Raw genomic sequence first — 24,100 nt, forward strand, 5'->3', positions numbered from 1 at the left:
TCAAAACGACAAAAGAAAGTGTTTTTAGGCAGCCCGGGTGGCTCAGCAGTTTAGCACCGCCTTCAGCCCAGGGCCTGATCCTGGAGACACAGGATCGAGTCCTGCATCGGGCTCCCTGCATGGAGCCTGCTTCTCCCTCTGCCTGTGTCTCTGCCTCTTTCTCTCTCTCTCTCTCTCTCTCTCTCTCTCTGTGTCTCTCATGAATAAGTAAATAAAATCTTAAAAAAAAAAAAAAGGAAGTGTCTTTAGAGAAGTCTAGCTCAACCCCATCCTCTCTATAGTGTTCTCTCTCTTGCTCTCTGTGTGATCTTGGCTTTCAGGTTTTCCTTTCTTTGTTTAATATGAACAAATACTTTTATATACCTGGACGGCTTCTCCTTCTTAAACAGTAGCATACAATGTACATTTTTCTCCTCTGGGCTCAATACATCTGTTTTATGGCTTTATTAAGTGGCAAAGGATACAGGTTCATTGTTAAAAGACCATGTCAAGAGCCTGGTGACTAGGTTTATATTCTATGTGTTTTGGATTCCCTTTGTATACACAGAATGGTCATCACTGGTCACTTATCAAATGTGTGCATGGGCCAGGCATTGTACAGAGCATTTTGTTTATTTTTTATTTATTTATTTTTAAAGATTTTAATTTTTTGTAAGTGGGCTCCAGGCCCAGTGTGGAACCCAACATGGGACTTGAACTCGCAACTGTGAGATCAAGACCCGAGCTGAGATAAAGAGTCAGATGCTTAACTGACTGACCCACCCAGGCACCCCAAGGTTTTTTTTAAGTAATCTCTACACCCAACGTGGGGTTCAAACTCACAACTGTGAGATTAAGAGTCACACGTTCTACCAACTGAGCCAACCAGGCACTCCGTGCTGAGCATTTTCTATGCTGTATTGCTGAGTAACAAATAAAAAACCCAAAACCTTAGCTTAAAGCAACAGACATTTATTATCTCGTGGTTTCTGTGGGTCAGTGGTCTGGGCACAGTTTATTTTATTTTATTAAAAAAAATTTTTTTTTTTTTTTGGTCTGGGCACAGTTTAGTTGGGTCTTCTGGCTCTGGGTGTCCCATGAGGCCATAATCAAGGTGTCGCCAAGGCTGTGGTCATCTCCAGGCTTGGCTGGGGAAGGACCCATGGCCAAGCTCACTCATGTGGTTGTTGGCAGGATTCAGTTCCTGGCAGACTGGTGGCTGGAGGCTGTCCTCAGTTTCTCACTGTGTGGGCCTCTCCATAGGGCAGGTCACAATATAGAATCAGAGTAAGCAAGTGAGCAGGACACCGGGAGGGAGGGGAAGAAGGGGAGGGAAAGAGGGTCAGCAAGTCACCGTCATTTGTAGCCTGGTCTCAGAAGTAACACCATGTTCTGTTGACCAGAAGTAGGTAGTAAATCCAGCCCATACACACGGGGAGGCATGACACGAGGCTGTGAATGAAAGAAGCGGGAGGATTACAGAGAGCCTTCTAGAAAGTGCCTACTACCTATGCTTTACCTCTTTAACAAACACAACAGTCTCATGAGGGAAGCATTACTGTCCTTGCTTCATAAATGAGAAAAATGAGGCATCTGGATGGGGTAGGCAATTCACGCAGCATGCCAGAGCCAGCAGGTGGCCAAGCTGGGTCTGGGTGGGGGGGGGTGGTATCCACAAGGGCCATGCAGATGCTCTCAGGGCCCGTTCTGGGGTGTGCATCGGCCACTTCAAAAACAGCATCTTGGGATTTCAACCCAGATCACACATCTCAAAGTACCTGACTCGGCGGAGCTCCCACTCGAGTCTCGATTTTTCTGTGATTTATGTTCAGGTCTAGATTTCCCTCAGAACCATTGGTCCCCACCATCCCTGCCAAGGATGCAGAGGGTCGCAGCTGGATGGTGTTTGCTGGTGCTCTGACTTCTGAGCGAATCTGAAAAGACAAAACTGCCAAAAAAAAAAAAAAAAAAAAAAGACAAAACTGCCCTTTCCACACACCCTGCCGAGATGCCTGGCGTTTAAACTTTTTAATCATTTACATTAAATTCTCAAGTACAATTGTAGTCATTTTTTTTCATCCAGTACATCCTTGTAAGAATTTATTATGTACTAGATTCTGTTCTGGTAGTGAACAAAGGAGATGGCATTCTGGCACTTTCTAGTTGGGGGAGACAGGCAGTCAATCAATCAACCGATCAATCAATCAATCAATCAAATATATAGTGTGAGAGATAGTGACAGCTGTCAGGAAGGAAATACATCGAGGAGGGGGTGGGAGCAAGCTGTGCAGTTATAGATGGGGGTGGAGGAGAGAATATTCCAGAACAGCTGGTGCAAGGTGATATCTGGTATGTTCCAACCCAGTGAGGAGGGTGGTGTGGCTGGGAGGTGTGGAGGAAAGTGTGAGGCTGAGACCCCAAAGTGTCTGGGCTGTCCGGGAAAGACGACCTCATCCTTTGCTGCCCTGGGCCATAGTGTGGTGGTGGGGAGGAGCAGGTTGGTGAGGGAGGGGCATGGCAGGGGGCTTGGCAGTGGAAGTTTGGAAGAGCCCACTGGACCCCGAGTGGAGGTGTTTTTTTTAAAGATTTTATTTATTTATTCATGAGAGACATAGAGAGAAAGAGGCAGAGACACAGGCAGAGGGAGAAGTAGGCTCCCGGTAGGGATCTCGTTGTGGGACTCCATCCCAGGACCCCGGGATCACACCCTGAGTCAAAGGCAGATGCTCAACCACTAAACCACCCAGAGGCCCCCCAAGTAGAGGTTTTGAGTGGGACGCTGGGCATTCGAGTCCAGAGTCAAGGCAAGGTCCTGGCCAGAGGGCTAAGGCTGAGAGTCCAAGGCCTCCAGTGGGATTTATCACAGGCGTGAGTATGGGCCTTGGACCCATTTGGAGGTTGGGGTGATGAGAAGGAGCAGCCAGCAGGAGAGGGGAAACCCGGGCAGAGGGATCCCTGTGCCAAGCAGGATGAGGCTCGGGACAGGGCTGCTGGATTCCAGCACCCAGATCACTGGACCTCGCCAAGGGCATTTCAGAGACCGGAGGGGATGAAAGCCCATCAGAGAGAGATCTGGAGAGAGCAGGAGGAGGGGAAGGCACACAGACAATGCAGACATTCTTTCAAGGAATTTTCTAGATCAGAGGCCTGGCACGCTTCTTGGAAAGTGATGCTGAGCCAAGAGAGGCTTTTGTGGGGTTTGTGGTTGTTGTTTTGTAAGAAGGGAGAAATGAGAGTGTGCTTGCAGGTTTGCACACTGCCGGGAAGGGGAAAGGAGCGGCTGTGGGAGCGCGGGACTGCCCAGGCCTGGGCTGGAGTCAGCAAGCAGGGGTGGGGTCTGGACCCAAGCGGGGGTGCCAGGTGGGCACGGGCACTAAGGAGCAAAGAGTCTTACTGAGCTCCTAGCGTGCAGGGTGCTGTTGTCGGCGGGGGTCAGCGATGAGTAAATGAAAACTCTCTGCTCTCATGGAGCTTCCATTGCTGTGTGGGAGGTGGACGCAAAACAAGGGCAATGAAGATTTAAGAAAAAAGGCACCAAGCACCGCTGGGAGGAACCCGTGGCAGGGAGGGAGATGCTGGGTTCAGGGAGGGATGCGTTTTAGGCGGGGAGGCTAGGAAAGGCCTCCCTAGGAGGGTGAGGCCAGGGACAGTGGCAGGAGGGACACTCATGGGTATGGGGGAGTCTCCAGGTGAAGGAAGAGTAAGGCTCAGATGGGAGCCTGTGGCTGGTGAACCTGTAAGGAGGCTGGCAAGTAGATGAGGCCGAGAGAGAGAGAGAGAGAGAGAGAGAGAGAGAGAGAGAGCCATCACAAGTGTTTGCAGATGTGATGTGAGGTTACCCTGCTTGTGTTTAACCCCATCCTCTGGCAGAGATGGGGAACCTCAAAAAAAAGTGGGAGGCAGGGTCACAAAGGGGCTGTATCCTGGTGACATTTTGCCAGTGGAGGTGACTATGCATGTGACAGATGGCCCCAAGGCTCCTCTGAACCAACAGAGGGATGTAGTGAGGGGAATATTCTCCAAGCAGCAGGGCAGGGACTGGGCCAGGTGGCAGTGGGTTATAGGAAGGTGGCCTGGGGTTGGGGGGGCCATCCAGGTGAGCCCTGGTGATTGTGAATGAGACTCGTGAGTGCAAATGTATGTCTCCAGTCACGTTCAGGAGTGAGGTCAGAGGGCAGGGCCTAAGCAGAGGCAAGGTGGGGGGTCCCTAGGCAGTGGGATGAGGGTGGGGGAACAGTCTAGGAGGGAGAATCAGGTGAGAGCGCTGTAGGTCCACGGTTCGAGAGTGCTGAGGTGGTCAAGGATTGTCAGGAGGCAGGAATCTAGAAGCAAGGAATGGATAGTGGGAGGTGGTGGCCTGAAAGCGCTGGGGAGTGGGGGTCTGAAGGGTCTGAGCGCACTTGCCAGGTCCAGTGTGTGCCCTCAGGAACCCGTTGTTGAGCTGCGAGGAGGACCCAGCCATCGCAGGAGAGGAGGCAAAGCCGTGAGGCCGGAAGACCATCTGCACGGATGCCACGGTCACCAGGAAGTAAGCAAGTGCAAGGGGACAGGAGACCCAGCACTAAGATCTTCAAGGATCGAGGGCAGGTGGCCTGGAGGTCTGTGGGTACTGAGGCCAAGAGGGGTGCTTCTCCCTCTGCCTATGTTTCTGCCTCTCTCTCTGTGTCTCTCATGAATAAATAAATAAAATCTTAAAAAAATCAGATAGGATGACTTTTTTAAAGGCATTTTTTGGCTTTTAAGGTTGATTACCAGTTACTTGGGATTTGACCATCCTGCCTGGGGACCATGAACCGTTTTCTGGGCTGTTTTGATCCACTTTGGCATTCTTTCGCTGCTTTTGGGTGGGCACTTCTTCGTGTTAGTGGAAATAGAAGGAAATGAACCCAAACCATGATTTGACATTCTGAGGGAAAAGGCACAGGATGGAAGGAGGCTGAAGGGACAGTGAACGTTTGCTCCTCAGTGATTGACCTTTGTCATCACACTGCTGCTGATGGGGACCCAGAGCTGATGATGAGGGGCTCTCTCTGACCAAACCTTTTATATATATATATTTAAGATTTTATTTATTTGAGAAAGCAAGAGAGCACGAGCCAGGAGGAGGGGTAGGGGGGGAGGGAGAAGCAGGGTCCCCACTGAGCAGGGAGCCCGATGTGGGGCTCGATCCCAGGACCCTGAGATGATGACCTGAGCCGAAGGCAGACGCTTTACCGACGGAGCCCCCCGGGCACCCTCAACCAAACCTTTTAGCAAGCCTGACTTGGAGGTCATCTGGAACCTGACTGGGACCCAGGACCCTACTTGTAGGTATTTACACAGGAGAAATGAAAACGCATGTTCACAGAGAAACCGAGACGTGAATATTTACAGCAGCCTTGTCCATCATCGCCAGAGTGTGAGGGGAGCCCACATCCTTCACCTGGTGAGAGGACAAACCAACCGTGGTGATGCGCAGGGTATACTCAGCGATATGAGGGAATCATACACGATAAGGAATCCACAGGACCGCATGGATGCGTCTCAGAAGCATTGTGCTCAGTGAAAGCATCCAGACTGGAAAGGCCTCGTGCTGTGTGATCCCACTTCTGTGACACTCTGGAAAAAGGCAAAAGGAGGACAGACCAGTGGTTGCCAGGGCCTGGGGGAGGGACTGACCACAAAGGGACAGAGAAGGGAATTTGGGAGGGTGATGGAGTGTTCTTTACATTGACGGTTAATTGGTTGGTCGTGGTTATGCATTTGCCAAAATCCAGAGAACTGCACCAAAGAGAGTGCATTTTACTGCCTGTAAATTTAAAAGTACATTTTTGAAAGTTAAAAAAGAGGGGGACCTGGGGGGCTCAGTTAGTGAAGTGTCTGCCTTCTGCTCAGGTCCTGATCCTGGGGTCCTGGGATGGAGTCTCACATGGGGTCCCTGCAAGGAGCCTGCTTCTCCCCTGCCTGTGTCTCCGCCTCTCTGTGTCTCTCATGAACAAATAAATAAATCTTAAAAAAAAAAAAAGTTAAAAAAGAAAAAAAAAATCATTGTTTCCAAATAGATGAAGAAGAAAGTTGTGATACATCTAAATTTAGGGATTTTATTTTATTTTAAAGATTTTATTTATTTATTCATGAGAGACAGAGAGAGAGAGGCAGAGACTCAGGCAGAGGGAGAAGCAAGCTCCATGCAGGGAGCCCGACACAGGACTCGATTCTGGGACCCCGGGATCACACCCTGAGCAGAAGGCAGACGCTCAACTGCTGAGCCACTCAGGCGTCCCTAAATTTAGAGATTTTATTTTATTTATTTATTTTTTTAAATTTAGAGATTTTAAAAACAAATCACATTTCATCATTTCTGGAGGTTTTTTTTTTTTTTTTTTTTTTTTTTTTTTTTTTTTTTTAAATCAGAGAAGGAACGAGGAATCAGGGCACATCTTACTAAACTTCGGTGAGTGGCCAGGCATATGCCGGGGACTCGTGTGTGGTTTTCTCATTTAACCCTAACTGATTTGGGAGGACAGATTATCACCCCCACTTTACAGATGAATAAACTGAGGCTCAGAGAAATGACTTACCTCCCCTAAGTCAAAAAGGAGTGGGGAGACTTTCTTCGTGAGAGGCAAAACAGAGCGGGGATTTGATCCCAGGCCTGCAGAGTCCCGAGGGTTATTACAGCATAATGGGTTCATGCTCTCTTCTGTTTGCCAGACTTTTTGTGAGGTTATGTGGCTCTAGAGTAAAAAGTTACTTATTTCCCTCCTACAGCTCATTGCTTGTCAGAAAGTTGCTCCTGGCATGGCCTCAGAAGTACTTAAAATTGCTCGCCGGCCTCCTCTTGAGGAAATTTGCCTTTTTTTTTTCTCTCTCTGCTGGTGCTTGCTTGGTTTCTTTATTCAGCCTATTAGGTTCCCAGGGCCACCATGACAAAGCCCCCCAGCCTGGGTGGTGGAAAGCAGGAGACTGTTCTGGAAGCTAGGAGTCCAGGATCCAGGTGTCAGCTGGTCCTGCTCCCACTGAGGGCTCCGAGGCTCCGTGGCCCGAGGCTGCCTCCCTCCGCCTCTGCCCCATGGTCACAGATCCGCCTTTCCTGCCTCTCTGTGTGACCCTCTCTTCCTAGAAGGACAGCAACCATCGGATTCAAGGCCCACCCTCAACCCAAGATGATTTCATCTCGAGATAAATCTGCAAGGACTCTTTTTCCAAATAAGGCCACGTTCACAGGGACAGGGGTTAGTATTGGACATATCATTTGGGGAACACAGCCGAACTTAGCTGCTTCAGTGAGACTTTCTTTGTGAGAGGCAAGCCAGAGCCTTGGTGCTCACCCATCCCATTCTTGGCTGTCACCCTGATGGGTCTTGGGGAGCTGAGCTAGAGTTGTCAGCAGCAGAGAATCCCAAATTCACCCTTCCTAATAAAACCCCATTGCTTCTCCCTCCTCCCAGCAATCTCCCCAGTGGTGTCTCCTTGAAATAAGCTGACCCCGAGAAAGGGAGGGAGGTATTATGGGTGAGAAAAGTGCCTGACAAAACATCCTTTTACGAGTAGGGTGCTTCTTCTAGCAGCTTTTGCCTGCCCGGCATCCTCCCCCACCCCCAGAAACAGCCTCCTTGTTCTGGTGAGGACTCCCGGTCCTCGGGTCCTCTTGGTCCTCCCTGGTCTTCCTGAGGTCAATTCCTGGGACAGGGATGGGGCCCCCCCACCATCAGCTTGTCCCTCTGGCTTCTTTCAGCTCCTGCCCTCTGCCTCCTCCTGTCCTTCCCCACGGCTGGGCAGAGCAGATCCTTGCTCTTCTATAGCCCCACCTGGTCTTCCTCACCTGATTTAGTTGACCTGCCAGGTACAGCCCCAAGCAAGATGCATTCCAGTAAAAAGAGCAAGGATGGCCCTATGACAGTAAAATCAAACAAGCCCGGATCCCCAGCCGTGGCTTCATATCTGTGCAGAGTCAGAAAAGTCACAGGTGCCAGTGAGCTTGAGGGTATAGATACTTTTGGGGAGAAGGGACTGGGAGGTGGGAGTATGGAGGTGATCAGCCTTTTTTTTTTTTTTAAAGATTTTATTTATTTATTCATTAGAGGCACAGAGAGAGAGGCAGAGACACAGAGGGAGAAACAAGGGTTCCTGCGGGAGCCGGATACGGGACTTGATCCCAGGACCTCGGGATCATGCCCTGGGCAGAAGGCAGATGTTCAACCACTGAGTCACTCAGGTGCCCCAATTAGCTTTTCTTTATAGGTCTTTGTGTGTTGCACTTTCTCAGCCCTGATTTTGCTCTACCCCCTAGCAAACCTCGCTGGGTCCTGGGTATCTTCCCTGCTCTGTTCTGCCTCCTTCCTCACCCTTCCTCACCCTGAGTGTTGTCCAGAGCCGTGCCACCCACAGATCTGTCTGCCAGGACCCCTGGCTCCCTGGCCCTGAGGCCTGCAGGTTCCCCCCAGGTGCCCCTGGCTTTTCTTGTCACTTGGCCAACAGCCCGTGGCCCTCCTTGATAGTGACTAATGAACTTGGCCGATTCTCAGCTTTCCTCTCTCTTCCCTGAAAACCTAGGGAGCTGCCACCCAACAGGGTTTTGTGCTCAAGGGAGAAAATGCTTGAAAAAAGGCTCAGTAAAATTGGGATTTGCTAGCAAACAAGAAAGTGTATTATTAAAGACACGGATGCAGAACACTTAACCAGCACTGTCTCCTTCACTGTCAAGGACAGCCCTGGATCCAGGATGTCAGGACAGAGAGGGTCCCTTGTCTTGCATCACCCCAACCCACCCACCCCGTCCTCTCTGACCTCCAGGGGGCACTAGATCTCCACCCAGTAAGAACAGGTTCCCCTGCCTCTCCTCAATTCCTCCTAAAGGCTCCGGCTGAGGGGTGTGGGATGGGCGGGAGGGGTGGGCACAGAGCAGGGCCTCCACCCAACGGCAGGTTTGGGGCCACACCAATATATCGTCAGGGTGCAGCACTTCTAGTCCTGCAAGATTCAGAACATCCCTAAATCCCACATTTTTGGAAAATGGATGAAAAGCTGATCAAACAGACTTTGATGCCAGGATGAAGGGCCGAGTCCTGCGTGATTGAGTTGGAGGCAAAGTGTGGGCTGGAGTTCTCTTCAGCTGGAGGAGGAGTCTCCCATCATCTGTCAAGCCTGAAGGGGAGAATGCAATGGGGCCTGTCTGTCTCCCCTTGGAGCCTGGCTGCTAGGGTGGCATGGGCTGGGCGGCCAGAGCACGCAGGGCACGCAGGGGCAGGCTCAGGCCAGGGCGATGGGGGTCCTGGGGGCCCGGCTCGCTGGTAAACCACAGTCCAGCTTGGAGTTTGGCTCAGGATGCTGATTCGGAAATACCATCCCTTCTCCATACCTGGAGAGGCAGGTGAGCCCCCAGGCTCCACCCCGACAGAGGCCTACAGGGCAGTATTCCCCAGGCAGGAGCCAGCCCGCCTCACTAGGGAGGGAGGATACCCCCCTACACACATCCACGGTCCCTTATGGCCCAGCAGGGGAATATGCCCTGCTCCCAGGAACGCCTAGCCAGGAGTGAGGTGACACTCAGAAGGCCCTCGTGACTTGCACAAGCCCCTTCAGGAAGTGGCAGCCTGGGGGCCTTGAACCCAGGTCCCCAGCTTCCAAGTTCAGGCTCAGGTTCCCATAAGGCAGAGGCCGCCCCTCCCTGTCAGGGTGGTTTCGAAGGTTGGGCCTTATGAGTGAGATCAAAAACTAGCAGGAGTTTGGCTGCTGCATCCTCTTTTGGACACTTTTCTCTGGAACAGCCAGGGAGTGACTTGGGTCCACCTGCCCGGATGTGCCTGCTTAGTCAGTGCTATTGGGTAAAAACAAATCCTTTTTTTTTTCTGCCACCGAATTAGAATATGTAATTGCAATGTGTTCCCAATGTCGTACGTTTCTATAACATTTTTATATGTTTTTTGTGTTGAGGCTTTTTAAAAAAATATATTTTATTTATTTATTTATGAGAGCAAGCCTGCACATGGTGGGGAGGGGCAGAGGGAGAAGCAGACTCCCTGCTGAGCAGGGAGCCAACGTGCAGCTTAATCCCAGGACCCCGGGGACTCGATCCCAGGACCCTGGGCTTAACCAATTGAGCCACCCAGGTGCCCAAATGTTGAGCCATTGTAATCTCAGTTACACCTCTTTCCATCTGACTCCCTCCCTTCCCACCTCTCATCCAGGTGGGTGGTGTGGGACTGGCCCCGGGCATTTGGGGGAGGATGATTTGGAAATGTGTTTGGCTTGGGCTGTTGGGATATTTTTTGTGGCTCAGTTACCCCCACAGTCGTTATTGGGCCGTCAAGGGTATGGAGGGCTTCCAGCAATACTCGCCCTGATGGATAAAGAAGAGAGAAGAAAAAATACAGGGGACACAATAGAAAAAGATGTACGTTTCCTGCTTATTTGACATGAAATAGTGCCATCGAACAAAGATGACACAAGTCATCATAGGCCCCGCAAAGGAGGCATCCAAGCCACGCTGGGTTCCCAGTGCCATCCACCCAAGGACCCATGAGGTCAGTCCCTGCAGGAGAAAATTGAACAGGCCCGGAATTCTTTCCGGTCACGTATGAAGGAAACTTGGCCAAAGTTTGTATTCTGTTTACAGAACGGGACATCTCAGAATCCTTGTCAGACAAAGAGGGGATCAGAGGGAACAGGATCACAGGGAATATGTTGCAGAGGTGATAGGAGGTTAATACAAAATATCCTGTTATCCCGAGTTGCTTGATTGTTTCTGGCATTTGTCAGCCGTTTAGAATTTGTAACTTGCGAGTTCTACTCTCCTTAGAAGGGGAAGTTAATATTCACCGCTATATTTGATTTTGGTTTTGTAGTTATGGGTCTTTTTTATTTTTGCAATGAGAGCCCCCTCAAAACTGCATAAGCCTCAGATCCCAACTTTCTTTATTTTTATTTTTAATTCTTTTTCTTTATTTTTTTAAAAAATATTTTACTTATTTATTTGAGAGAGAGAGCATGAGCAGGGAGGAGAGGGAGAGGCAGACTCCACACTGAGCAGGGAGCCGACTCAGGGCTCGCTCAGTCCCAGGACCCTGAGATCATGACCTGAGCCAAAGGCAGACGCTTTGCCGACTGAGCCACCCAGGCGCCCCCAGAACTTTCTCTGCTGAAAACAGGTGGTTTAGATACGTGCTTGGTCCTGCCCCTTCCTCCCCCGGGACCCTGGCCAGCTGGCTTTTCTCAGCTTGAGTCCCTTCCATATCCAACAGTGAGTCATGCCCCTCATGAGGCCGTGAGATCACGCGTATGAAGCGCCCACAGTCTTCCTGAATCCTTCACAGAAGCCAGTGCTTGGTGCCCATTCCTAGATCTTTCTCTGATGTTCCACAGAGATGGTTTCGGTTCCTCTCATGGGGCATGCTAAATGTGGGAGTGTTGTCCTTGCCTACACCCCGAGCTTCCTCACAGTGTGGGTCCCGAGCCTGAGAAAGCCTTTCTTTAAGACGCGACGTGGGACTTGATCGCAGGACCCTGATCCAAAGGCAGATGCCCAACCAACTGAGCCACCCAGGCACCCCTGAGAAAGCCTTTCTCTAAATCTAAATCGCCAGTGGAGGATGTAAAGCATCAGGCTGGGACAGGAGTTGTTGGGGGGGACATCTTCCAAAAAAAGTGTCTTCCCAACAGGTCATCCTCTTTCAGAAAGGGCAGGGCTTTGCCATGTGGGAAGCCAATGTTAGTCAGCACCATGCATTACCAGGAAAGAGGACCCACATCCAGGGGTAGGGGGGGACGGGGGCAGGAGAAGCTTTGTGGGGCCTAGAAGGGGTGCAGCAGAGGGTCAACCAGCAACTCGGAGGAAATGAGGGGCCCAAAGGAAGCTGGGCACTTTAGGAGGCATCTCTAGGATGAGGGAGGGGTGTGGCCCACTGACCTCTGCCCTGGAACCAGGGACAGGCAGGCTGGAGGCCCCTTCTGTGGGAAGGGTCTGGAAGCCAGCTCAGAGGAACCACCGGGACTAGGGATGTGTTGGCCTGCAGAACGGGAGGCTGGGGGCCACGCACCCTGTCGGCAGCTGTGGCAAGGAAAGCAAGAGGACCTGGGGGGAAATCCCAAGGGAGACCGTTCATCCAGGGCAGGGCTGCTACTTTAGGATCCCAGTCAGCCAGTTCTTCCTTAAGTCAGCCCAGATCCTGTTTTCAGAGTCCAACGTGCACTTTCTACCAGTCACGACCAAGGTCATTTATCGATTATTAATGTGATCTGAATTCCCTGTGGGGCCCGTTTCCAATAACTCACACAGGGACTCTTCCCAATTTCTCATCATTCATTCATTCATTCATTCATTCATTCAAGAGGTACCCATATGGGGCCTTAGCGCCTGAAAAGTGGAGGTGTCATTGTGTCATTGCCTGGGAAGGGAGGGCTGTTGCAGGGGGGCTGGTGAGGGGGTGAGGGAACCTGCGGGGAGCTCACCACCTAGCCAGGGAGTGCAGACAGCCCCCAAAGGTAGCACTCGCTGGCAAACTGAGTTCAAAGGCCCTGCTCTGTCTTCTCGGGCTGTGTGACTTTAGAAAAGGGACTTCAAGTCTTCTGAGCATGTTTCCTCATCCGCAAGAGGTGGATAGGATAAAGCTGACCGGGCAAGGAGGTGGAGGGGAGGGAGCTAGCCCAGCATCTGGTGAAGATGACTTAACAGTTCCTCCTTGGGCTGCTTCTCCCCACCCCACCCTTGCTTCCAGACACAGGCCAGGCCCAGGGGCCGCTGGTTGGACACCCCATGGGCGATGGTGTCACCGGAAGCTGTGGGTGAGGAGTGATGGGACCCCTATGTGGGTCCAGGTGGCAAAGGGCCTACTCTGAGGTCAACTGCATGGAGCAAGGAGCCCAGCTCCGACCCATGGGCAGCTCAAGGATGGCCGAGTCCTTTGTGTGTCTCCAGAAGGTGTGACACAAAGACCAGAGGACAGATATGGGAGGAAAAGAAGGAAAAGGAATGGCCAGCAGTGCAGGGAAGCAGTGACTCGGGTTTGGACTCCCTGCCAGGCAGGGCTGCTGCCTAGAAAGACTTTCTCCCAAGTCTGATTAAAAAAAGCCCTGAAAATACTTTCCTCTGGCCCTGGGTGGGGATGGGGTGCTTTCCCCAGGAAGGAGCTTGCTGGGGAGGGACATCTTCTGGACACCCCCTGGGCTTCTATGTCTGCTGAGACCTACAGGAAATGTCACAGCACAGCAAGCCCAGAGTGTAGCCCAGAGTCTACACTTGCCTGATGTTTTCTCTTCCTCCTTCTATCTGGACGCAGAGCAGCCTGTGATTACTGTTGATCCGCGAGTCCTCTGGAGACTTCTGGGCCTAGAAAGACAGCAGCATCTCCTGAGGATTGCTGGGCGTTCTGTACAGAATGGGATTTTCACCCCAGCGAACGCAAGGAGTGTCTCAACTTCCAAATGAGCTGTCTTCCAGAGAAAAATCTCTGCACTCGGAAACTCTGTCACGAATGATGCCAGGCTTCTGCCAACGGCCAGAAAGTGGCTCGACTCAGATGCGGCTGAAAATCCGTACATGCAGAATGAAAACAGAACAAATTGATACTTGTTGCACCACCAGTTATTTTTTAACAAAAAAATAAATAGTTTAATTCATCTGGCCAGAGTCACTGGGGAGCACAGGTGGTTTCAGCCAAGGATGGAGAGGAGGGAGTCCCTCCAGGCCCCTCTCCCACCTCAGCTGCTCAGGACCTGACACCCCAGTCCCTCCAGCTGGCTCATTCTCTCCTAGTCCTCGAAGCTTCTCATTGAGCCTTTGTGAATGCTGTGGCCTTGGCTTCTGTGGCAGGCTCAGCCTGGTCTGGGCTCGTGTCCCCTTCACACTGGGATCCCACTGGGTTGTGACTCAGCTCTATGAGTGTCAGGCTCTGCCCCAGATGGAGGGCATCCAGGACAGGATGATCCGGAGCAATGTCCCCAAGGGGGTTTGTTAAATGAATGAATGAAAGAGTGATCCAGGGATGCCTGGGTGGTTCAGCGGTTGAGCATCTGCCTTCGGCTCAGGTCGTGATCCCAGGGTCCTGGGATCGAGTTCTGCATTGGGCTCCCTGCATGGATCCTGCTTCTCCCTCTGCCTGTGTCTCTGCCTCTCTCTCTCTCATGAATAAATAAATAAAAATCCTAGAGAGAAAAAGAAAGCAAGAAAGAAAGAAAGGAAGGAAGGAGTGACCCAAAGTTTCTGGTGGGTCATTGCAGGCACTTCTAGATCCTGTAAGAATTAGAGGTGCTGGCCTGGGTTCTTTGCAGAAGGACTGAGGGCCTTCTGCCTGTGACTCAGTCTCCCCAGGCATGGGGTATTTGAGGGAAATGGCCTAGCATGGTGCACTAAAGAGGAGTGGGAGGAAGAGAACCTTCTGGGCGGAGAGGAGAGGGAGAGTGGGAGAGGCAGCAGCTTTCTCAGGGAATCAGACCACGCTGGTGGGAGGGTTCCCGAAGATGCTCCTGCCCCTACCCTGACCCCTGACCCCATCTCTGGAGCCCCAGCAGAGGCCAGCTCCAAGACAGGACTCCCCTGGGGTCCTCCTCTCCTGCCCCTCCTCCCACTCCCCACCCTCCCCCCATGTTCTCCCACTGCCCCTCCCAGACCTGTTTCCCTCCACAGAGTTCCTCATCCATAACCCACACCCTGGATGTCTGGACGCGCCCCATCTCCCCTTGCTGGATCCCCGAGGCTCTCTGCCAGTCCCCCAAGCCCCACATAGAGACCTATTCTAGAAAGAGGCTCAGTGAGAGTTTAAGGCAGAACTGCTACTTTCAACCAACATCCCATTCTTTGCAAAGTGCTCTCGCCTCTGTCTTCATCAAACCCATACAGGGTAGATGAAGAGACTGTCCCCACTGGCTTAGAAGGTAAGGCGGGGAGGCACACGGAGGGGGCTCGGTCTATATTCCCAGGACACCTGCTGGCCTTCCAAGGGAGGGGGAGGAGGAGAGGGAAGGAAGGAGGATCAAATCTCTTTGAAGGGCTCCTCCTGGCCCTTTCAGAGCAGGCCTCCTGGAAGGCTGCCATGGCCCTGCCCACAACCCCTTGGGAATGTGCCTTGCAAGAGCTTCAGGCATTTTTTCCAGTGTGAGAACCACGGGCTGTTAAAATACAGATCCCCTGGCCTCTCAGAGCTGAATCTCTGGGGTGGAGCCAGAAATCCGCATAATTACTGGCTGCCACACACACACCCCTCTGCCCACAGGACACTGAGGCCCTCTGGCTCATAAAACCATAGAGCTGTGTGGGGTGACAGTGCATGAATTAGCCTCAGGGGAGGCTAATTGTTTCCTTAATTGGCTGAACTCACTGTGGGAGCCCTGCTCAGAAAGTCTCTGGTTGTCACTGCAAAACCCTGCGACTAGTTTGCCTGGTGGCCAATAACTGGATCCAATGAAATCTCCCCCAGGTGGGTTTTATAAAGTGTTCCCAGCAAAGCGGCTTGTGGGAAAGGAGCGGGGCGCTCCCCAGCCCGGGAAGGGCATTGCTGGGACAGCCAGCCGGCTCTGCTCTCCGAGCCCACAGGCCCCCTGCCCCCTGCCCGGTCCTGCTGGTCCCCCCCTTACCCCTGCCCCCTCTGCTCCTGCCACCCTCTCCTGTGGCCTCTCTAGCCCTGGCCTGAGCCTGCTGGGTGGCAGCCTCTGGAAGCCCGAGACCCCCTAGAGGGAAGGAAGGGATGGGGAAAGACACCTCGGGGGAGCCACCAGGTGGCACCATTGGCATAGGACAACCCCCGGGCGGTCCGTGGCCTGTGGGGACAGGGGTGGTACCACTAGTACAAGACCTTCAAGGCTCCCTGCCTGACACCTGAGGACCTGCAATGATTAGACTCTTGGTCGGTGCTTATTTCTCCTGAGGACACAGTTGTACCAGCCTAACACGTCCTAACAAGGCCTCGGCATATGGTGAACGTGGAATAAATATTGAAAAATGATGCCATCTTTGTGTTTTGGGTGTTTTCCCAGATCTTCAGGATTATTTTCCGAGTGGCAGGGACCGAGGAGGGGGCAGGCCTCCTTGCTGCCTTCCCCCGACAGAATCCGCAGGGAGGGTCTTGTCTCACTCGGGGCATGTGTCCATTAGGAGAACCCTGGCCTCTGATCCCCTCTGTGACGTCAAGCAGGCCATTTGCACGATTTTTCTCTGCCACTAAATCTATGAGATGAGGGTTATAATACCAGCCCTGCTGGGGAATCAAGTGAATTTTGCAAGAGAACGTAATGATTAAAAGTGCGATCACGGGGCCCTTGTTCCACTGCCTACTGGCTGTGTGGCCTTAGGCAAGTGGCTTACACTCTCAGATCTTCAGTTTCTTCATCTGTAAAATAGGGGCAATAAAAATGCCTACACGCACGAGGTTTCTGAGGCCTGAAGTAGTCAATACATGAAAAGCCTTTAGAACCATGTCTGGTATAGAACAAATACTTAATAAACAAGCAAAAATACTGGGTTGAACTGGGCAGGCACTTTGGAGAGGGGCCCAGTCAACTGTACAAGCAGGACAGGAGGCTCTGAGTGAGGTGCAGGGAGAATGGCCTCCGGACAGGTTTGCACACCTCTGGTAACGGAGAGCTCATTTTCTCCAAGGAAGGAGGCCGGTCTACTGTGGGCCAGCCCAGCTCACACTCAGAAGGGTCCCCTCGACTGAGTCACAGCCGGTTCTCGGGCGGAATCACGTCCCTGACTTAGTGGTCATGGTCAGGTCGACTCCAGGAGCAGGGTCACTGCCCCCCCAGCCTCAGGCCTCTACATGGTGCAGAAAGGAGGACCCCAAAAGCACCCCGGGTGGCTCCAGGAGGGGAGGGAGGCTGGCCCCCCAGCACTGCTGCTGTGTCCCCCGCACTCACAATTTGGCCTGAGGAGGAAACGGAGAGAATACAGGCAGCTCCTGAGCACGGGAACCGAAGCAGGGCCAGGCCAGGGGCCTCACAGTCACTTCCTCGCCCACCTTTGCTCACCTGGGGCGGCTGGAAATTCCCATCCGGGGATTGTTTTCTTCTCGAGATGGGGAGCGACTCAAAGGCAAAACTATGACTTACATCCTGTGCTTCCACTGCCTGGCACACAGTAGGCACTTAATAGGTGTGCGTGGGAACTAACTGAAAACAAAGACCAGGAGTTTTGGTCCAGTTTGAAAAGCTGTAGTCTTCGTGTGGATAAGGCTCCTCTGGACTGCAGGGGCATCTGTGCTCTCCCATTTCCTCCTCCTTTGTGGCTGTCACCTCCTCCAGGAAGCCCTCCTTGGCACTCCCTCCTCTCTTCTCCCTGAGCAAATAACCTCTTCTCGTGCCTCACTCTTGGCTCTGTACACACTTCTGCTGTTAAAGGTGGGATGGAGGAGTGGACGGGGCCCCAAGAGCCAGGGGTTATCTTCAGAGTCACTACCGCTAGACATATTTCTTAGCTTTGTGACTTTAGGCAAATTTTATTTTTTTTATTTATAATTTTTAAGAAGATTTATTTACTTGAGAGAGAGAGAGAGAGACAGCATGAGTGGGAGGGACAGAAGGAGAGGGAGAGAGAATCTCGAACTGCCTCCATGCTGAGTGTGTGGAGCTGACATGAGGCCTCGATCTCACAACCCTGAGATGATGGCCTGAGTTGAAGCCAAGAGTCAGATGCTTAACTACCTGAACCACCCAGGGGGGCCAGGTAAATTTTATTTTGAGGTCTCTGAGTGGCTCAGTGGTCGAGTGGCTGCCTTTGGCTCAGGGCGTGATCCCAGGGTCCTGAGAGAGAGTCCCACATTGAACTCCCCACAGGGAGCCTGCTTCTCCCTCTGTCTAGGTCTCTGCCTCTCTTTGTCTCCATGAATAAATTAAAAAATATTTTTTAAAATTACTTTAACTTCCCTGTGCCTCGGCGTCCTCATCTGTAAAATGGAGTTGGTTGTAGTACCTACCTATGGGACTGCAGTGAGGACTGAGTTGATTTATAGATTAGAAGTGTGTTGAACAGCGTCTGGAGTTGAGTAGCTGGCCTGAACTCCCACGTTATTGCCTCGTTGTGCTGGAATGATCGCTTCTCACCCAAACATGGGCTCCTCGAAGCTTGGGTCTCTTACTTCTGCATCTGTCTGCGAGGCCACTGCCCAGTGCTGGAGAGATACGCAGCAGAATGTGAAGGGACAGATGGATGGACTCACAGACAGATGTCTGGATGAGCACAAGTGCTGAAGTGTAAGGACCTCACCTGCAAACTCAACTGTGGAGTCCACGGCCACCCATCAGGGATGCCACTAGAGCCCACGTCCCCTGCCTCTCCTATCCTGCTAACCCAAAGCCCCCACCAAGAGCTCGGGGGAGGAAAGGCCATCAGATCCAAATCTAGCAGGTTGACTCTGCAGCGGCCCTGTGGGTGAGAGCAGGTGGAAAGTGTTGGTGAATACGAGGTTTCTCCATGTGCTGTGGTTTCATTTCCATCACCTGGTTCCTGAAGGCCTGACAGGACAGCCCCAGCCCGTCAGCTCCCTGCCCAAGGCCGGTCCCTGCCTCTCGCCAGGAGCCACCATCCATCCCCCTGCCACCTGTTGGGAGCCTGCTCTGTGCCAGGTTCCATGTTGGGCACCCACCTTCACAGCCAGCCTGAGAGGAAGGCACTCCACCCCACCTTAAGCTTAACTCACCATTGATCCACCCACCCACTGACCCATCCATCCATCCACATGCCCATCCATCCACCCACCCATCTACCCACTCACCCATCCACCCATCTACCCACCCATACATTCATTCATCCACCCATCCATTCACCCACCTACCCACCCATCCACCCATCCACCCACCCATCTACCCACCCAACCACCCATCATCCACCCATCCACCCATCCATCCACCCACCCACCTACCCACCCATCCACCCACCTACCCACTCATCTACCCACTCACCCATCCACCCATCCACCCACCCATCTACCCATCCATCCACCCACCTATCCACCCACCCGCTCATCTACCCACCCACCCATCCACCCATCCACTCATCTACCCACCCACCCATCCACCCATCCACCCACCCATCCACCCATCCACCCACCCACCCACTCATCTACACACCCACCCATCCACCCATCCACCCATCCACCCATCCATCCACCCACCCACCTATCCACCCACCTACCCACCCATCCACCAACCCACCCAATCATCTACCCACCCACCCACCCATCTACCCACCCACCCATCCACTGATATTTATTATGCACATACTAGGCGCCCACACTGTGCCGAGCCAGGAGGAGTCAGAGGTGAAGGTGACAGAGACCACCCTGGGCAGACAGGAGACCACACGCCAGACTCACACCCCGAGGCTGCGCAGCTCCCAGGGCCCCAGGGTGCAGACCAAGGGGGTGCAGTTGTTTGGGGGCTGAGGGCTCTGTGTTCGGGGCGGGCAGAGAGAGCAGCACCTGCGTGGACGGGAGCCGCTGGGCCCTCCAACGCCTCGTAAAGAGACTCCTCGAGGCACAGACCGATGCCTTTATAACGCTCCCTCCGTGCACAGAGGCATTAACATGACGTCTATCACCATGGCATCGAGGTGCTTAGACAACCTGCTCCCCCCGGAGGTCGGAAGCAGCGTGAAGCAGATTATCTGTGTCTCACTGTGACATATGCGATCATGTATCACTGTGATGGATCAACAGTCAAAACCGCTGGGGTCCCCGCCGCCCCCTAGCTGGTAGGAGGTGGCTTGCGTTTATGTCGTCCTCCTCACCTGGGGGGGCAGTCCCCACCTCCCGGCCTCCACCCCCCCCACCCCCCCCACCCCCGTGCTGCTGGTCGGAGGAAACGGAGGAAACAGCGTCCCTCCGGCCTTCAGGGTGCACGTGCAAAGCTGACAAGGGGAGAGGGTCCCCCCTCTGTGCCACGAGCGGGGCTCCCGTGGAGGTGGGGAGAAAGCAGGCTTCGCACAGCCCAGCCTTGGATGCTGGCCCCACGCACCTGCCCTGATCTTGAGCAAGTTGCGCAGCCTCTCGGGGGCACGGTTTTGTCTGTCGTCAAATTGGGATAATCGCATTCATCTCGAGGGTTAATGGGTTCTGCTGGAGAGGGGTGGTGAAGTGCTGGCATGCGCCCAAACGCAACCACATTCACCCCAGCCTCTTCTGCGGGGCCGGGATCCCCTCCACCCCCATCCCCTCCACTTCCGCGCCCCCTTCCCTGGGCCGCTCAGGGGCATGCGGGCAAATGTCTGTGCCCCCAACCTCACCCAGCTCGCCCGGGCTGGGCTCCAGAATGCCAAGGGTAACAGCCCAGGGTGCTGGGGGCAGGGGGGCGGTGGCCACGCCTTATCCTACCTGTTGTCAGTGTCTGCGTGGGGGGGGGGGGCGGTGAGGAAGGGGGGGCGAGGAAGGGGGCTGTGGCTCCACCGGCTGAGGAAGCAATTCAGTTGTCTGCTGGTGGGGGAGGGGTGAGCTCAGGCTGAGGGAAGCTTCAGGAAGGAAGGACATTTCAGGTGGGTGAGAGAGGAGGCAAGTGCTGGGGCTGTGTGATGTGAACACAGTTTTAAAAGTTTCAGATGTGGGACGCCTGGGTGGCCTTTGGCTCAGGGCATGATCCTGGGGTCCTGGGATCGAGCTCCCTCCCCGCAGGGAGCCTGCTTCTCCCTCTGCCTCTGTCTCTGTCTCTGCCTCTCATGAATAAATAACCAAAATCTTAAAAAAAAAAAAAAAAAAAAAGTTTCAGATGTGAGCAGCTAAACCAAGCCCTAGAGTTACTCGTGGGACTCCTGCATCCCCTCGGTCACTAGTGTCTACCGGATGGGCCACCAGCTAGAAGGGCACCCAGGACGGGAGCAGCACACCACATGGGGTGGAGCAGGAAACCCCGGACTCCTCACCTGGTGGCCTGTGCCCACTGCCTGCTCAGAAAGTCCAAGGTCATTAAGGGGAGCAGACCGAGTGAGGCCCCGAGGAAGCAGAAGCGAGGCCAGGGAGGAGCTTTGTGGGAACTCAAAGGGGAACTGCGGCTGCCAGCAGGCCATCCCCTCCCGAGGACGAGAGGAAAGAGGAAGGCTGAACAGGAGGCCCCGATGGAGAGCCGGCCTCCGCGGCGGTGGGCCCCGCCGGCCGCCTCCTGGGGCCCCTGGCTCCTGGGTTTGCTGCTGTTCCCCTGGACCCTGCAGCTCACAGGTACGCTGCCTCCTTCCCACCAGCTCCCTGGCTCGCACATCAGAGCGGCTTTCATCTGCCGGTGCAGCTAATTCCTGGGGACCTGTCTCGGGAGATTTGCTGGTTGCGTTTGAACATTGCAGACTTCACAGGGGAAGCCTTCGGGGAGCCAGGAGATGTTTAGCTAATGCCTCGCCAAGGTGGCTTTTACAGGGGTGGGGGCAGCGCTCCCCCCTCCCGGCTGTGTTAACAGCCCTCCTCCCGCAGCCTGACCTCTGGGCCTTCAACACGGTATGGGGGGGGGGCGTCAGGATAGGTGTGGGGCCGGTGGGGAGGGACAGCTTGCCCCCAAGGAATCTGATGGTGGAGTCACCGCGTTGTCCCTGCCAAGCGGCAGGGTCAGCCTCGGCCTCGTTCCCTGTGCTAACCAGGGAGACGGGGGTGGCCAAGGGCTGGCCAACAGAAGCATTGTGCCCTGGGACACAAAATTGTCACTATTGCCAGAAGGGGTGGCAGTCTCCACTTCCTGAAGTCACCCAGAGGCCACCTTATGTTATTTTATAACAGGAGCTTATGCCTTTCTCCAGGGCCAATGCTGCACCCCCTTCCCTGGTCCCAGATCCGCTCAGAAACTGGGTGGCCTGGATCCAAGCCAGGCCTGGGGGCATGTGCCATGGGGCAAGTCCATCCAGATCCCTGGCTGAGCAGGTTGGGGGGACACCCCCAAGGGTTTGCCTCACTGGGGCTGCCCTCACTGGGGTCCCTCCCTGCAGCTCAGTCCCTCCCTGGGCAGCCCTGGCCCCCTGGGGTTCCTTGGATCCCCCACCCCACCCTGCTGTGCAGCCTAGATGTTTTTCTTCCTATTCACCTGGTCTTCTCTGAGGCTTCCAGGAGGGCTCCCGACTCTGCTTCATCCTCTGCCTTTCATTTAATACCATAAACAGTAAAGATCTAGACAATGAGTGGAGGTCAGGTTTAGACCTGAGTCAGCCTGAACCCTAAGCCAGGACCCTTGGCAGTGAGCCCCAGGGCTCCTCTCTGGCTTTCTTTGTAGAGAACATTCCTTATGTGATGCCTGGGTGGCTCAGCCATTGAAGGCTGAGCATCTACTTTTGGCTCAGGTCGTGATCCTGGGTCGGGGGATCGAGTCCTGCATTGGGCTCCCTGCGAGGAGTCTGCTTCTCCCTCTGCCTGTGTCTCTGCCTCTCTCTGTGTGTCTCTCATGAATAAATAAATAAAATCTTAAAAAAAAAAAAAGAACATTCCTCATAGAAAAATTTCCCTCCCCCAGGGAGGCAAGAGCTGACTGTGGTCCCTACTGCAGGCTCCTGGGCTGGGCCCCTTGTGACATCATCCCCTTTCATCTTGCACACCTTGCGTCCCTTCCTGCCCCCTCCCAGAGATGGCCAGTGACGAGATGGCCCGAGGAAATGCAGCTTGTTGGTGACAGTGCATCCAACTGGGTCATTTCCAACTTAATTTCCCTCAAATTAGTATCATTTCTTTTGGTGTGGCCCCTCCTCCCCAGAAGGGACCCAGCATACCTGGGTAACAGCAGGCGGACCACACTTTGCGGGGACACTGCGCTAAGAGGTGCTTTTGTAACCGTCTTAACTGTAAATAAAACAGCAGGATCCTCCCCCCCCCCACCCCCAGTATTGCAGCAAAGGTTGTACAAAAGAGAAAGTCTGCTCTTTCACAAGAGGTGAAAAACCCTCAGGGTCCCCTGGAACCTCCTGGAACAGCAGAGAGCACAGTCACTCCTGGTCCTGCCCCTGCCCTGATTCACTCTGTCTGTCTGTCCGTGAAGCGGAGGGACAGCGTGCCACTTCCCTGATGCGTGTTGGGTACATACGCCAGGGCATAATCAGCTTGCCTTTCCATCTAGGCGCTGATGTTCACCGCAGGGGCCTGGGCAGGTTCCTGATGTCTCTGCGCCTCAACTGCCTCCTCTGTTAAATGGGTGCGGTAGTAGGACCTCCCTGTGTCACCCCCTGAGACTGAGTGGTTCGGGCACGTGGACGGGGCTCAGAGAATGTCAGCTACCCTCCAGCCTAGCAGAGCCAATCTGGGGTCCCTGTGACCTTGCCGGTGGCCTCTGGCGCACTGTGGGATGGTGTCCCAGGACTGCCCTTGCTCCCAACCCTCCTCCTCCTGTCGTGAGCCGGGTCTCAGGCCCACTCCCCTCCAGTGTTTCGAGCTCTCCGTAAATTCTACTTTGCTCAAAGGGTCTCGCAGCCACTTGTGGTTTCGTGGGCAACTGCTCACCCCCAGAGGTGAGTCATCCGAACCCCAGACTGGGAGCCGCTCGCTGTGCATCTGCTCGAGCCCTGCTTCTACAGGGCAAGGGCTTTGGGGCCCAGCGGACCAGGCTCAGGTCCTACCTTCTTCCACTGCCTGCTGTGTGACCTCGGACAAGTCCCTTAACCTTTCTGAGCCTCTGCATCCTCAGCAGATGTCAGAACTTGGCCTTCCCAGAACTCCGGGCTGTATTTATTTCTCAAATATCCACTGAGGAGTACGGGTTCTAGGCCCTGGGGGGTGAGGGGACCCGGAGGTGAACAACCCTTACTCTCAGCCTGGTGCAAAGGCTGAGGCTCACCCAGAGAATGTGACCCAACTTGACCCAAGGAGAGAGTTACCAATGCAGGTTTGCTCCCTGCCCCCTTTGCTCCGGACTCAGGTGTCACAGCTCTCTTTGTTGTCCAAAAGATGTTCAGGAGCCTCCCGCCTTCTTTCCCGCAGCTCCGAGCCTCTGCCAGGATTGGCCTCTGCTTTTCATCTTTGTCTAATCCCAATAAAGAGCTTTCGAGGCAGGCGGAGAGAAGCACCTCTCCGCTGGAGGTGGGGCAGGGGGAGTGTTCGCGGGGGCCTGGGAGCGGAGAGGGGGAGGAGGGGAGCAGGTGGGTGGGTGGCAGGCGCAGCGTGAATAAAGACGGGGAGGTCAGAAGGCAGAGCCGGGGGAGGGGAGGGGAGAGGTTCAGTCCCACGTTGTCGGGAGAGGAGGGTCTCTGGGAAGCAGTGGGATG

General features: G+C 53.9%; 1 protein-coding gene and 1 long non-coding RNA gene across 4 annotated transcripts in view; one reads left to right on the forward strand and one right to left on the reverse strand.

Moving 5' to 3' along the window:
• Nucleotides 1–979: 979 nt before the first annotated feature.
• Nucleotides 980–22,287, reverse strand: LOC140642731 (uncharacterized). 3 transcript variants are annotated; one of them, XR_012039147.1, is made up of 8 exons: nt 19,171–19,418; nt 18,155–18,313; nt 17,865–18,059; nt 13,200–13,481; nt 5,468–5,577; nt 1,758–1,927; nt 1,334–1,431; nt 980–1,234 (listed from the first exon to the last, which is right to left on the reverse strand). It is a non-coding gene; the product is annotated as an uncharacterized lncRNA (long non-coding RNA). The 3 variants fall into 3 exon arrangements; XR_012039146.1 differs by lacking the exons at nt 980–1,234; nt 1,334–1,431; nt 1,758–1,927; nt 19,171–19,418 and adding exons at nt 19,903–20,615; nt 21,940–22,287 and having other exon boundaries at nt 5,193–5,577; XR_012039145.1 differs by lacking the exons at nt 980–1,234; nt 1,334–1,431; nt 1,758–1,927 and having other exon boundaries at nt 5,199–5,577; nt 19,171–19,416.
• Nucleotides 20,741–24,100, forward strand: part of NFAM1 (NFAT activating protein with ITAM motif 1) — a 39,116-nt gene continuing 35,756 nt past the window's right edge. Inside the window, exon 1 of the mRNA XM_072843679.1 lies at nt 20,741–21,092. Within this exon, the coding sequence (XP_072699780.1) occupies nt 20,768–21,092 (325 nt within the window). The 5' untranslated portion in view covers nt 20,741–20,767. The remainder of the gene's footprint in view (nt 21,093–24,100) is intronic.

Source organism: Canis lupus, chromosome 11, assembly GCF_048164855.1.
Source record: "Canis lupus baileyi chromosome 11, mCanLup2.hap1, whole genome shotgun sequence".
In the NCBI taxonomy this organism is placed as follows: Eukaryota; Metazoa; Chordata; class Mammalia; order Carnivora; family Canidae; genus Canis; species Canis lupus.